General features: G+C 37.9%; 1 protein-coding gene across 2 annotated transcripts in view; it reads left to right on the top strand.

The window, feature by feature from the left end:
* The window catches only part of CIR1 (corepressor interacting with RBPJ, CIR1), a 37,402-nt gene extending 30,086 nt beyond the window's left edge, over positions 1-7,316 (top strand). The window contains exons 7-9 of one of the 2 annotated variants that reach the window (XM_084998101.1): positions 3,628-3,734; positions 5,028-5,113; positions 6,293-7,316. In XM_084998101.1, the coding sequence (XP_084854227.1) occupies positions 3,628-3,734; positions 5,028-5,113; positions 6,293-6,926 (827 nt within the window). In that variant the 3' untranslated portion in view covers positions 6,927-7,316. 2 annotated transcript variants of the gene reach the window in all.
* The last annotated feature ends 5,096 nt before the right edge of the window (positions 7,317-12,412 follow it).

The raw sequence follows: 12,412 nt of genomic DNA, 5'->3' as shown, positions 1-12,412 counted from the left end.
GAGCCCCAACTCCACCTGTAATTTAAATTATCAAGGCATCAAGAAAAAGTAGTCATTTGATTTTGAACATGTTTCTAAAAAACTATTTTTTCAACATATCTATATAATCTACTATAGCAATTAAATTTTGAGTTTTCAGAGAGCTAGAGTCATTTCTGTCAATTTAACTGTACATAGCCACTGTCACAATAACATGAAAGTATGAAAATCTTGCTAAATATATCTTAATTCAACCTGTCATATATTCAAAACCTAGAACTTTTGATAATGGAAGGAGAAGGTTTAAGTACAAAAAGAAGTGAAGAAGACTGGATTTTTGAAAAATGTTACTGTTAAGGGCATTTTTTTTTTGTGAAAACATAAAAGTTTTATAGCTACTGATCAAAGTAATAATTGTTAGTACTTATTGAGCACTGTTTGTCAGCTATTTCACTAAACCCTGTATTTAGAATCTTATGGTTAGGAAGTATATGCTAAGCATATGTACTACAGAATCTTAGTTGAGGTTTTGGAGAAATATAAATGATCAAAGAGTAATATTTGTTTCACAATCTGTATAATTTATGTCAGCCTCAGCAAAGAGAGATCATTTTCTTGAAGTAGTTGGAAGTACTGTAATGAAAATTTTTAAAGCATGTTTTCTAAAACATCTTATTAAAATTACCCATCTGTTGATGAAAATTGATTAAATCAGTAACCTCTCATCATAATGGCCAAGCTCTTTGGCCCTTTACTGGAGTGGTTTTTATCCTAATTCTTAGCATGTTTGCTTTGAATTCATTTAACATCTAAAAAAGTTGTTGACAAGGAAACGTAGTTTTGACACTTCAGAAAAGACATTTTCTACTTTATAAAATTATGTTCCTACATGTGAAATTTGAGAAGCCACTAAAGTGAATACTCTATAATTAATTTAAAGCTATTAATTATATTAGCACTTCTGTGCCATTTAGAGGCAATCCATACTAATAGTTAAAATTCCATTTTCTACTTAACATATTATCAGTATTATCAGCCCAGTTGAGTAATTTTTCAAAAATTAATCATGTAAAAGAAAAATCAGGGAGTTCCTGTCATGGCGCAGTGGTTAACAAATCCGACTAGGAACCATGAGGTCTCATGTTCGGTCCCTGCCCTTGCTCAGTGGGTTAAGGATCCGCGTTGGCGTTGCCGTGAGCTGTTGGGTAGGTTGCAGACGTGGCTTGGATCCCACATTGCTGTGGCTCTGGCATAGGCCGGGGGCTACAGCTCTGATTCGACCCCTAGCCTGGGAACCTCCATATGCTGCGGGAGCGGCTCAAAGAAATAGCAAAAAAAAAATCAGGAGTTCCCATTGTGGCTCAGCAGGTTAAGAACCCAATGTTGTCTTTGAGGATGCAGGTTCGATCCCTGGAATCACTCAGTGGGTTAAGGATCTGCCATTGCCACAAGCTGCAGTGTAGGTCACAGATGCAGCTCGGATCCCATGTTTCTGTAGCTGTGGCATAGGCCTGCAGCTATAGCTCCAGTCAGACCCCTAGCTCAGGAATCTCCACATGCTGCATGTGTGGCGATAAAAAGAAAAAAGAAAAGAAAAGAATAAAAATCCAATGTTGTTTTAAAATAAAATGTTAATATCAGTGAAATAAAGGTACAACTTTATGATGATTTTGTTTTCAATTAAATAAGTCTTTTTATTCGCCAGTAAATTAAATAAGCACATTATTAACTTCCCATACTCCAAAAATAGGCAGGGTTTTTCTTATTCTCTCTCCCTAATACCTAGAGCCAACTTTCAGTTGTTCTTGGTAACATGACTACTCATGTTTGTAAAGCCCAGGTTCCAATAAAAGTTATTAACCTACACCTGAATTTATCTGACCAAACCTTTTACCATAGATGATATTGACAAGAGAACAAATTTGGATTTTATTGCCTTTTGCCTTTTGTTTTTTATGAACATGTAAATAAGTAGTAAAAGACCAATAAAGCAGTAAAAAGGTAAAGAAATTAGATGACCTATTTAGGGAGTTCCCTTTGTGGTTCAGGGGTTAACGAACCCAACAAGGATCCATGAGGTTTCGGGTTTGATCCTGGACTCTCTCAGTGGGTTAAGGATCTGGTGTTGCCGTGAGCTGTAGTGTAGGTCACAGACTCAGCTTGGATCCTGCGTTGATGTGGCTGTGGCACAGACCAGCAGCTGTAGCTCCAATTTGACCCCTAGCCTGGGAACTTCTGTATGCCAAGTGTATGGCCCTAAAAAGCAAAAAAAAAAAAAAAAAAAAAAAAAAAAGTTTTTTCCTTAGATGACATATTTAATCAACAAACAAAAGAATCGGTTTCTGAATGTTTCTATATCCCCCACCTTCCCTTATGAACTCCTTTTTGGCAGAAACAGCCTTAATCTTCCTTGTATTCCAGATGTATCACTCTGTGTAGTTCATTTAAGCCAGTGTAACGATTTGAGCCAGAAACTTTAAAAAGCTTTCATGAAATGTTGGCATTATTTGCTACCTGCAGGGAAAACAAAATGAAGCTGGAACATATGAAGGAAGGAGGAAAGAGTCTCCTATCTTGTGTAAACCTAATAATGTTTGAGGAAAGAGTGCAAATGTTTTAAAAAATTGTTTTTAATTATATCAATCTTATCAATCTTTAGTCCGTATCTTTTTTTTTTTTTTTTTTTGTCTTTTGTCTTTTTAGGGCTGCACCCACTGCATATGGAGGTTCCCAGGCTAGGGGTCGAATCAGATCTATGGCTGTCAGCCTACACCAGAGCCACAACAATGCAAGATCCGAGCCACATCTGCGACCTACACCACAGCTCACAGCAATGCTGGATCCTTAACCCACTGAGCAAAGCCAGGGATCGAACCCGCAACCTCATGGTTCCTAGCCACAATGGGAACTCCTAGTCCATATCTTAAAAGCATATTATGTGACCAAAACAAGCTGCCTTTTCAAAAAGTTTGGGATTTTGCAAAAGTGGAAACAGTAGCTTGTAGAAAATATAACACATACACATCTATAGCCAGCCTAAAATTGCTTACACCAACCCCAAACTAATGACTAGAAGTTTCAAATTCTAGGTATGTATATGTGTCGGATTAACTGGAATACACACATTTGTGCATGTGTGGTGGGTGGTGGTGTGTCTATGTATGTTGAAAATTAGCAACCACATGGCAATGTGTTCAGTATTGATACTTGATAAATAAGGGTAGGAATTTTGAATTTAGAAACTAGAATAATAAATTGCTCATGCACCTTTAAATGTATCTCTTTTAAATTGAATTCTTGCTGAGAGAATAACTATTAAAAGTTTAATTGCAGTCTTTTATCATTTTGCTTTGATTTTATACTAAAAACTACCAAGCAGATAACACTTAAATGTATCTTTTTCAATATGACAAAGTTACATAAGAAGAGAATCCCCTAGCACGTAAAGAAAAATGCAATTATTTTCTATTCTGAATCTCCAGACTGCTGTTTTAGAAAATCATATCTGATTATTTGCTCAGCAGAAGATTATTGAGTTGATTTAGCTGTGATTTTACTTAACAAAGCTTCAACTGCATTCCTACTGTGGAGTCCGAAAAAGGTAGAGAGACATAAATGATACATTCAAACTGTGATTTTTGTGAACAGGGCCATCGATGCACCCCTCGGAGCTAATAGCGGAGATGAGAAACAGTGGGTTTGCACTGAAACGAAATGTACTGGGGAGAAACTTGACCGCAAATGATCCATCACAGGTAATGATCTTTTTATCAGTAAGCTGAAAATGTCTATAAATCTAAATGTGATTGCTTGTGAATTGCTACTTAATGTTTTCCAATATGCATATATCCATAGGAAAGCAAGATAGAGCAAAGAAAATGCCTAAAATGTATTTTGATTTTGCTTCTTTATTATTTTAACCTAAATAAGAAATTGTTTTTAAACCTATATTTTAATAAATGAAACTGCTCCTCTTGAGTTTATGTGAATAAAATATCTAACTGAACTGGTGATAAGGTTACTTTTTCCTTCCTGCTAACTTTCCCCTGAAGTAACATTAAATAGAACCAATGGGGAGAAGTGTATAAAAAGAAACCCCCCAAAATTGTGGGAAATATTTTAAAGTTACTCGACTAAACTATGTAGACCCAGAAAATGGTTGAGTTTACAGGGTTGTAGACGTCCTAATATAAACCATTTATTTCATTTGATGAGGAACCTGGAGCCCAGAGAACTAAAGTGATTTCCCTAAGGTCACGTGGCTGTTTAGAGACAGAGCTGAGACTAAAATGCAGACTACCACGGGCACAAACTTGCGCTGCTCTGAAAAGAGCCATGTTCCTTCTCAAACATTGCTAGGGATTGTACATGTAACCTATATAATTGTGTATTTGTACTGTCTGATATATTGGATAATCATATATTTGATGATTACTGTTGAAATTATAAAGCCAGAAATTGTGGATGTTTTGACCTTCCCATAAAGTTCATGATCTTCCTGGTTTTAATGTTTCATTAAGTTAGAAGTAAGTATTTAAGTCCTCAAGTGTTTAGGACTCAAGAGAGAGAATAGACGCTATGCTATAAGCATCCTGTGTTTCTCTGTCATCCTCTCCTGATAAAGTCTGTTAAGGGTGTCAAAACAGTCATTTAACTTCTTAGTGCATCATGATCCTCTTTGGCAGGAAGGCAACAAACATTTTTTCTGCTTTTTTAGGGCCACACCCATGGCATATGGAGGGTCCCAAGCTAGAGGTCGAATTGGAGCTGTAGCCACCGGCCTATGCCACAGGCACAGCAACACCAGATCCTTAACCCACTGAGCGAGGCCAGGGATCAAACCTGTGTCCTCACAGATACTAGTCACATTTGTTCCTGCTGAGCCATTATGAGAACTCCTACAAACATTTTTTAATTCCACTTTCCAATCCATAATGTCGTACTCAGCTGTAGCATGTCCCAAATACAGAATTTCTTATTTGTAAATGTTCCCCGTCTGATAACTTGTCTTATAATCTATCAGTTTAATGATGTGTTTGTTGATTCAGGAATATGTTGCAAGCGAGGGTGAAGAAGATCCAGAAGTTGAATTTTTAAAGTCACTGACAACAAAACAAAAACAGAAACTTCTCAGGTAATTAAAAAGTATCTATTTAATGATTTCAACTACATTTTGTTCTTATGTTTCATCTTAGTGCCATATTCACCTCTGACCCTAAGTTTAAGGTACTTAAGCCATGTATCATGATTTATTTTCCAGCTATAGTAATACAGTTTTGCCTTTCTTTCAGTAATATGAAAGTTAAAATAAGATTACATACTCAGTTTATACCACAGAGTCACTGCACTTTTCAGAGCATTTAATTTGGAAATAGATTTACTTGTAGGTTTACTTTTCATGATAGATTTGTATATGTCTTTGCATGCAGTTTGTAGAAAATATTGTGGGCCATGTGTTACTCTTTTTACATTCTTGTGATTTTATGAGGAATGTTGGAAATGCCTCAATTTAAGATAAATATGAATCTTGTTAAACAGACTACCTCTGGATTAAAAAATCCAAAAAATGTCTGCCGAGTCCAATAGAGGGAGCTCATGATGTCTCAATAACTGGAGTTTTGAGAATGGCTAGACAGAAGCCAGTGAAGACATTTTTATTTCAAATCATATAAACAAGTTACTCTTCTGAGACAATAAAGTACTTTATAGAAATTTATAATGCCTTAATAAAATTTCCTAATTATTTTTATATCTAAATGATTGTTGAAAACTAGTCTGATTATTTTATGTTACTAAAAAAGAGTATTAAAAAATGTAAAGTGGATAATAATTCAGAATTTCTGGAGAATATGCTCCTGAATTTTGATAGCATAATGTTAATTAGTATTTCCATATTTTAAAATAGTAAATACATAAAATTAATGTTTCATCTGATTAGAGCTTTATATTTGAGCTTTCAACGAGTCCAGCTAATGTCACAAACCTTTTTTATGCCAAGATGATCACTTATTTTATTTAGAGTACTTTATAATTTCAAACTCTGCTTCAGTATGAATTTTTTTATTAGTCATTACTATTGAAGGAAGTATAGTAAGACAACTAATGCATTTTTTAATTTAAACTTATTATATATGTGACAAATAATTTAAAAGGAGGAAAATGATTTGTCATTTAATAAAAGTAAAGAATGTGTTTATATGTGAATTCCACTTTTAATAGCTTCTAAGAAACTATATTGTCTATTCAGAATTTTACATTTGCCAATGAAAGGACTATTTTTACATAATCTATTACTATTTTTTCCCAATAAAAGGAAGCTGGATCGACTTGAGAAGAAAAAAAAGAAAAAGAAAAAAGATAGAAAAAAGAAAAAGCTTCAGAAGAGCAGAAGTAAACACAAAAAACATAAAAACAAATCCTCTTCCTCTTCCTCCTCCTCCTCCTCTTCCTCCTCTAGTGAGACTTCAGAAAGCAGCAGTGAGAGTGACAACAAAGAAAAAAACATACAAAAGAAGAAAAGAAAGAAAAACAAGCATTCAGGGCATAACAGCAGTGATTCTGACGAAGAGATCGACAAGTCTAAGAAGAGAAAACTTGATGAAGAGCGTTCTGGCAGTCACAGTAACAAGGAAAAGCCCAGATCTTTCAAACAAGAGAGTTCTGGGGAGAATGGCAAATGGAGCCATTCTGATTCTGACCGAAAGCCCAGAAGCTATAACCAGAGTCCAGAGAAGAGAGGATCGGGAAGAGACGAGAGGAGAAACAGGAGCCAGAGCAGGGATGAGAGGAATAGGAGAAGCCGAAGCAGAAGTCACGGTAGCTACAAGCCAAAAGAAATAAGAAAACGGTCACGGCGAAGTCCCAGTGAAGAGCGGAAGAGAGGAAACGACACCAGAAGCCATGGCACAGATATATACAGAGGGGGGAAAACGCCCAGAGAGCACTAGGGAGATAAGCATACTAGAGTGACGCCAAGAGAACGAAGCAGAAATAGAGAATAAGGAGAGAATTGTATATGACAATTCCCTGGAAAGAAAAATATCTCCACTTTCTTCTTGAATACCTTTAGTAAGGGCTAAATTATGTACTATTGTCTTTTTAATAAAAAAAACCTCTATTTTAATTTTCCATCTCTATAAGCTGTCATATCAAGTACAAAACTACATGAATCCTATAAGAATGAAATTGCAAATATTTGTAAGTGATCTTTGAAAATATGAGCTGTAAAAATATTTTCTGTTGATAAATATTTCTTGTGCCCTATACTAAGATAAAAAACCCCATATAAGTGTGACATTTTCTTTGTTCCGAAACATCATTAAAAGAATGAGAGTATATTGATTTGGTATAATTTAATTATTGATTTTTTTCAATTAAATTTATTACTTTTAAGATTTGAATTTACTTGAAGCCAAGTATAATCATTGTAGAAGTTCAGTAGTATGAATCAAATGATGAATTGGTCAGTATTTCTTAAAGTCTTTAAACTCCCTTCACATGTTTTGCTCTACAGGGTAAGAAGCTGTTTACATTTGGATGATACATTAATTTTCTATACTGCCATAACAGATTACCTCAATTTTAACACAAATACAGTTCTGGAAATCAGAAATCTGAAATGGGCCTCACTGGGCTAAAATCAAGATGTCAGCAGGATTGCTTCTTTCTGGATACTCTATGGAAAATCTGTTTGCTTGCCTATTCCAGCTTCTGGAGGCCACCTGCATTCTTTGGCTTCTGGCTCCTTCTTCCATCTTCAAAGATACAGTTGAATCAAGTCCTCATATCTAATTACTCTGACACTGACATTCTGCATTGTTTTTCACTCTTCAGGACTCTCATGATTACACTGAGCTCAAGAGAATCTGGGAAAATCTCCCTATTTCAAAATCTTAATTCTATCTGCAACCTTAATTCCCCTTTGCTGTGTATCCTAACATCTTTACAGGTTCCAGGGATTAGGATGTGTGTGTCATTAAGGGACTGTTGTTCTACCTACCACAGATGGCCTTTCTACTGCTGATATTCAGCTATTACAGATTTTACTTCGAAAGATTAAGCATTTATATGTCACAAATGAACCAGTGTAAACTATTTAGACATATTTCATGAGCATAGATATATAAGGTATATTTAAATTTAGCTGCAGGAGTTCCTGTTGTGGCACAGCAGAAATGAATCTGACTAGTATCCATGAGGATGTGGGTTCAACCCCTGGCCTCACTCAGTGGGTCAGGGATCCAGTGTTGCCATGAGCTGTGGTGTAGGTTGCAAATGCTGCTCAGATCCCACGTGGCTGTGGCTGTGGCGTAGGCCAGCAGTGGTAGTTCCGATTCCACCCCTAGCATGGGAACTTCCATATGCCACTGGTGTGGCCCTAAAAAGCAAAAATTAATTAATTAATTTAGCTGCAAACTCTCCCTTGCATTTCAAGGGATATGGTAAAGGAAAACCATAGAAAAATTATTTAGTTCAGATTACAAGTTAACATGCAATGCCAAAAAACATATTCTAAGAATCATGGGCACAAGTATTTTTATCAGGGTTCCACATTTTTAAAACACCTCTTATTTGATACAATACAACTATTGATTAGTTTGGATGGTTTTGAGGATTGGCAGTCATAATTTCATAAAGTGTATAAGAAGTAAGTTGAAAAGGAGAGAAGTAAAACCTCTTTATGTTGTCTGATACATACATCTGTCTTGGATATGCACACACTCAAATGTCCTTTGATTTACAAGCAACAAACTAAAGGCATAAGCAACTCTTTCATTGTTTACATTTTTAAGAGAACTGGGAGGGGACAACTTGAATTCCTTCTGCAGTCTTCCTCAATAACTTACAGTACACTTCAGAGATTCCTTTGCTTCTTCATTTAAAAAAAGCATGCATTTGAAATTGATAAAGACGCTAATTTACACCTTGAGTTCATCAGGGTTGCACTGATTATTTTCTATCTTATGCCTTTTTAGACTTTATAATTTTTATAATGCCAAAACCTATGCAATACTTACTGCCTTAAAGAGTTTCTGAGCCAATACAGTGTTCATGATGTCGAAATGCATCCTATAATTGAAAATGTGTTAAAGAAATACATATAATCATTTCTTACACTTGGACTTTCACGAAAGTGTGGTCCATTTTTAACTTTATAAGTGGCTGCAAGAATTTTTTAAATCTCTGGCTTAATTATCCTTCACTGTTAAGACTGAGAAACTATAAAGTGCTACCAATAACCCCAGTATTATTACCCATCCAATGGTGAGAAAAATTCCCACATATTTATAGAAAATGTTGGTTTGCTGTTTGGCTTTCAGTCTTGGTCACCCAGGGATGCTAGACACCCCTCAAGGGACTAGTATTCCAACTTGGCAAACTCAAAAACTGAAGGGAGGTATTTTCAGGTACAAGCATTGTACCAAATAGCTTTAAGGAGGCTCACCTTACTTGTTCTGCATATTCTAATGATAAGGGTAAAAGGAAAGTGATTTTTAAAATGTCAAGCACCTAATAATACTTTTGCTTTTGAAATACAAGGTAAAAACGAAAGAGATAACCTTCCCTATAAAAAGGATGTCTAGTTGTATGTGTAGAGATTCTCCAAAGAACTGAAAGCCAAAAAAGAATCCTTCAAGTTTAATGAATATCATTTCAAGGACAAAAGTCCTCAACAGTGACATTTTTTAGAAAACCATAGGAAAAGTCTGGTGACACTTGTCATTCTTCTTATCCTTAATAGAGAAGTTATTTTAAAGAAATCTCAGTAGGCCTAGTGACATTTTTATTTGTTCAAGCAGTCTGGCACTGCATGGGCCAACTTTGACATTATTGGGGTACCCTCCCTCCTCTTTTCCCTGGCCTAACATTTAACATAATTTAACACTAGCAAATTAATTCCTGTAGGAGGTGCTGTCGATTTACAAATAGGCAGGATCAGGTTACTAGGTTAGGACTTGTTTATTTATCTGAATGTCTATGTGGTAAATTAGATGTAATTTCATTTAATAAATGTGCCAAAATAGGCAGAGGTTGCTGCAGCATAACGGCAGGTCTGCTTACCTTGCAACAAGAAATGGAGATCTCGCTGTGTATCATGCAGTTTTAATGTGAAGAAAGCTTTCTATCTGAAAGGCTTGGAGAAACCTTTCTTGGTGTTCTTCCATGAGATGGCTTGCTAATAGTGAATCACATCAGTCCATGCTGTTGGGAGCTTGGTATTTCCCAGTTTTAGTCACCGAATATTTACTAGGTTTTAGCATTGAATCGCAAAGATTTACAAATCCACCCGAACCATTGCACTCACCTCCTCACCTAAGGACTGCTGGGCCAAGACGCTGGTGAAGGCCGCTCAGCAAGGCTGCATCCTCCACACTTTCAGCTTAAGATCAGGGAGAAAGCTGCATTTTAGCTTCAGTAGCTGAAGGATATTAAGAAATCTTATTTTGGTTTTCTGAAAAGAAAATCTTGATAGTTACCACTTCTTGAAAAGAGATAGTCACGCAATAGCTGCAGGCCTTGGGAGCAGTTTTTTTGTTCTTGTTTTTTGTTGTTGTTGTTGTTGTTGTTTTGCTTTTTGGATCAAAAAGGAGACATGCTTTTTAAAAGTTGTGAGGAACAACTCAGACCGAGGGAATTCTAAGATTCGGGAAATGGCAACTGAGAGCTGATGAGGCTCCTCTAACCCAGTTCCTGCTGACAGAAAAGCAGACCCTCATCACCTGCACCCTTTCTCCTTCCTTCACGCCACACTTAACCTCACTCTCGGAATGTAACTAATAAGGAAGCGAGTGAGAGATGAAACCCGGGAGCGACTTGTGATAGAAAAAAACTCACACTCCGGCCCAAACTGCCCATGAGTCGCCCTCCCCGACTCGTAGACACGGAAAAATAACCCCAGTCCTTTTGGCGTGGAGGTCCTCGCGAGGGGGTGGGCAGAGGTGCTGGTACCGCCTGGGTGCAGACCAGAGGGGGGCTTCCCAGGACTTCATTCTGGACTCAAAGAAAACCGGAAGCCGGCAAGAGGCAGGCGGTGGAGTGAGTCCCGGGCCGGCTGGCCGGGTCCCAGCCCCAGAGGCCACTCCACCCCTGCGTACCGTGGTGCTCTCCTTCTAGACACGCGTCTGGCAGCCTTCTGAACGCACCTCAAACCCAGATGAAAGCCTGCGAGGTAGAGAGCGGATCTCCCTCCCAGAAGATGCGCCTCTTGCGCCAGGAGGCCGCTGGACTCCCCACTGACAAAGCGTAATGATAAAGGATGCGGGCTGGCTCGCAGCACCGGTCCCCTCCCCGCCGACCCCCGCGGGGAGCCCACTCAGAAGAAATTCCAGGCTGCGGGCCACAGGAGATGCGCCCTGAGGACCAGCACGCCAGGGCCGCCGCGCGCCCTCGCCCGCCAGTTCCCGCCTAAGCTCGCCGGGCCTCTGGCGCGATATGCCTGCTCAGGTGGGAGGGCGGACTCGCCTTCAGCCGTAAGGAAAGCAAGTGAATGTCTCCCGTCTCTCGGGCTCTACAGGTGAAGAGGGCGCTTTAGGACGCCAGTGCTAATCTCTCTTCCTGAGGCAAAAATGAAAACGTCGACTCTCTCTAACAATCTGCAAGCAGAGAACAGACTGGGGGTGGGGTGGGGTAGGGGGAGACACTTTACGCTTCGCATTTCTTTTATAAGTGAACCACCCAGAAATGGTTAGATATTTGCAAAACAATGCAAAATCCCTAGTAAGAATTCCAAAGGACGAGCATGCCAGGGTCTTGGAAAACCTTAAAAACTTGCTTTTCTTTCCCGGATCCCTGAGTACAGGCCATGGAGGAATGTGTTTCCACGGACAGGCTGAAAAATTTCCCGTAACTGGAGTTGCAAACACACTGTATATATTTATATCAATAACGTATAGGGTAGGCATGTCTCTATGTATTTACCTCATACATATTTCTATAAACTCCAGCGTCTGGAAAGGGTGAGGGTAAATAACACTGAACGGTTAAAATTATGGAGAAGGGATAATAACTGATTACTAATTTGAAAGTAAATAAACAGGTGACTTTTTCAGATCAAATTCCTCCTTGGATCGTTACAATAAATATCTCTGAAGGAAGCTCTCTATTTATGTTGTCATTGATTAATTCTTCACTACCTCATTTGATTTCGATTTAGAACGATTTGATTCTAATTTAATTAGCATGTAATTTGGATGTACATAATTACTGTAATTATGACATTCAGGTAAGGCAGCTTTAGGCTGAAAGGCAATTTCAAATTTTCTAGCAACCTACTTTGTACTGGGAAATGGACAAGGACTTTGCGCCCTGCTATCCAAGTAGTAATTAGCACATCTTTGAAATAGCAGTGCGGCGGGGTTTGTATTAAAACAGCAAATACAAACCCAGCCGAGTTACCCGCTGCAAAGGTGGCTGCGAGTTCCGAGAAACGCAC

This window comes from Sus scrofa, chromosome 15 (assembly GCF_054392235.1).
Source record: "Sus scrofa isolate SSC_HxYL_T2T_F1_AM1 chromosome 15, Sscrofa_HxYL_maternal_Yorkshire_Landrace_v2.0, whole genome shotgun sequence".
Taxonomy (NCBI): domain Eukaryota; kingdom Metazoa; phylum Chordata; class Mammalia; order Artiodactyla; family Suidae; genus Sus; species Sus scrofa.
The sequence above is the reverse complement of the archived record's forward strand: the minus strand, read 5'-3'. Positions and strand labels throughout refer to the sequence as shown.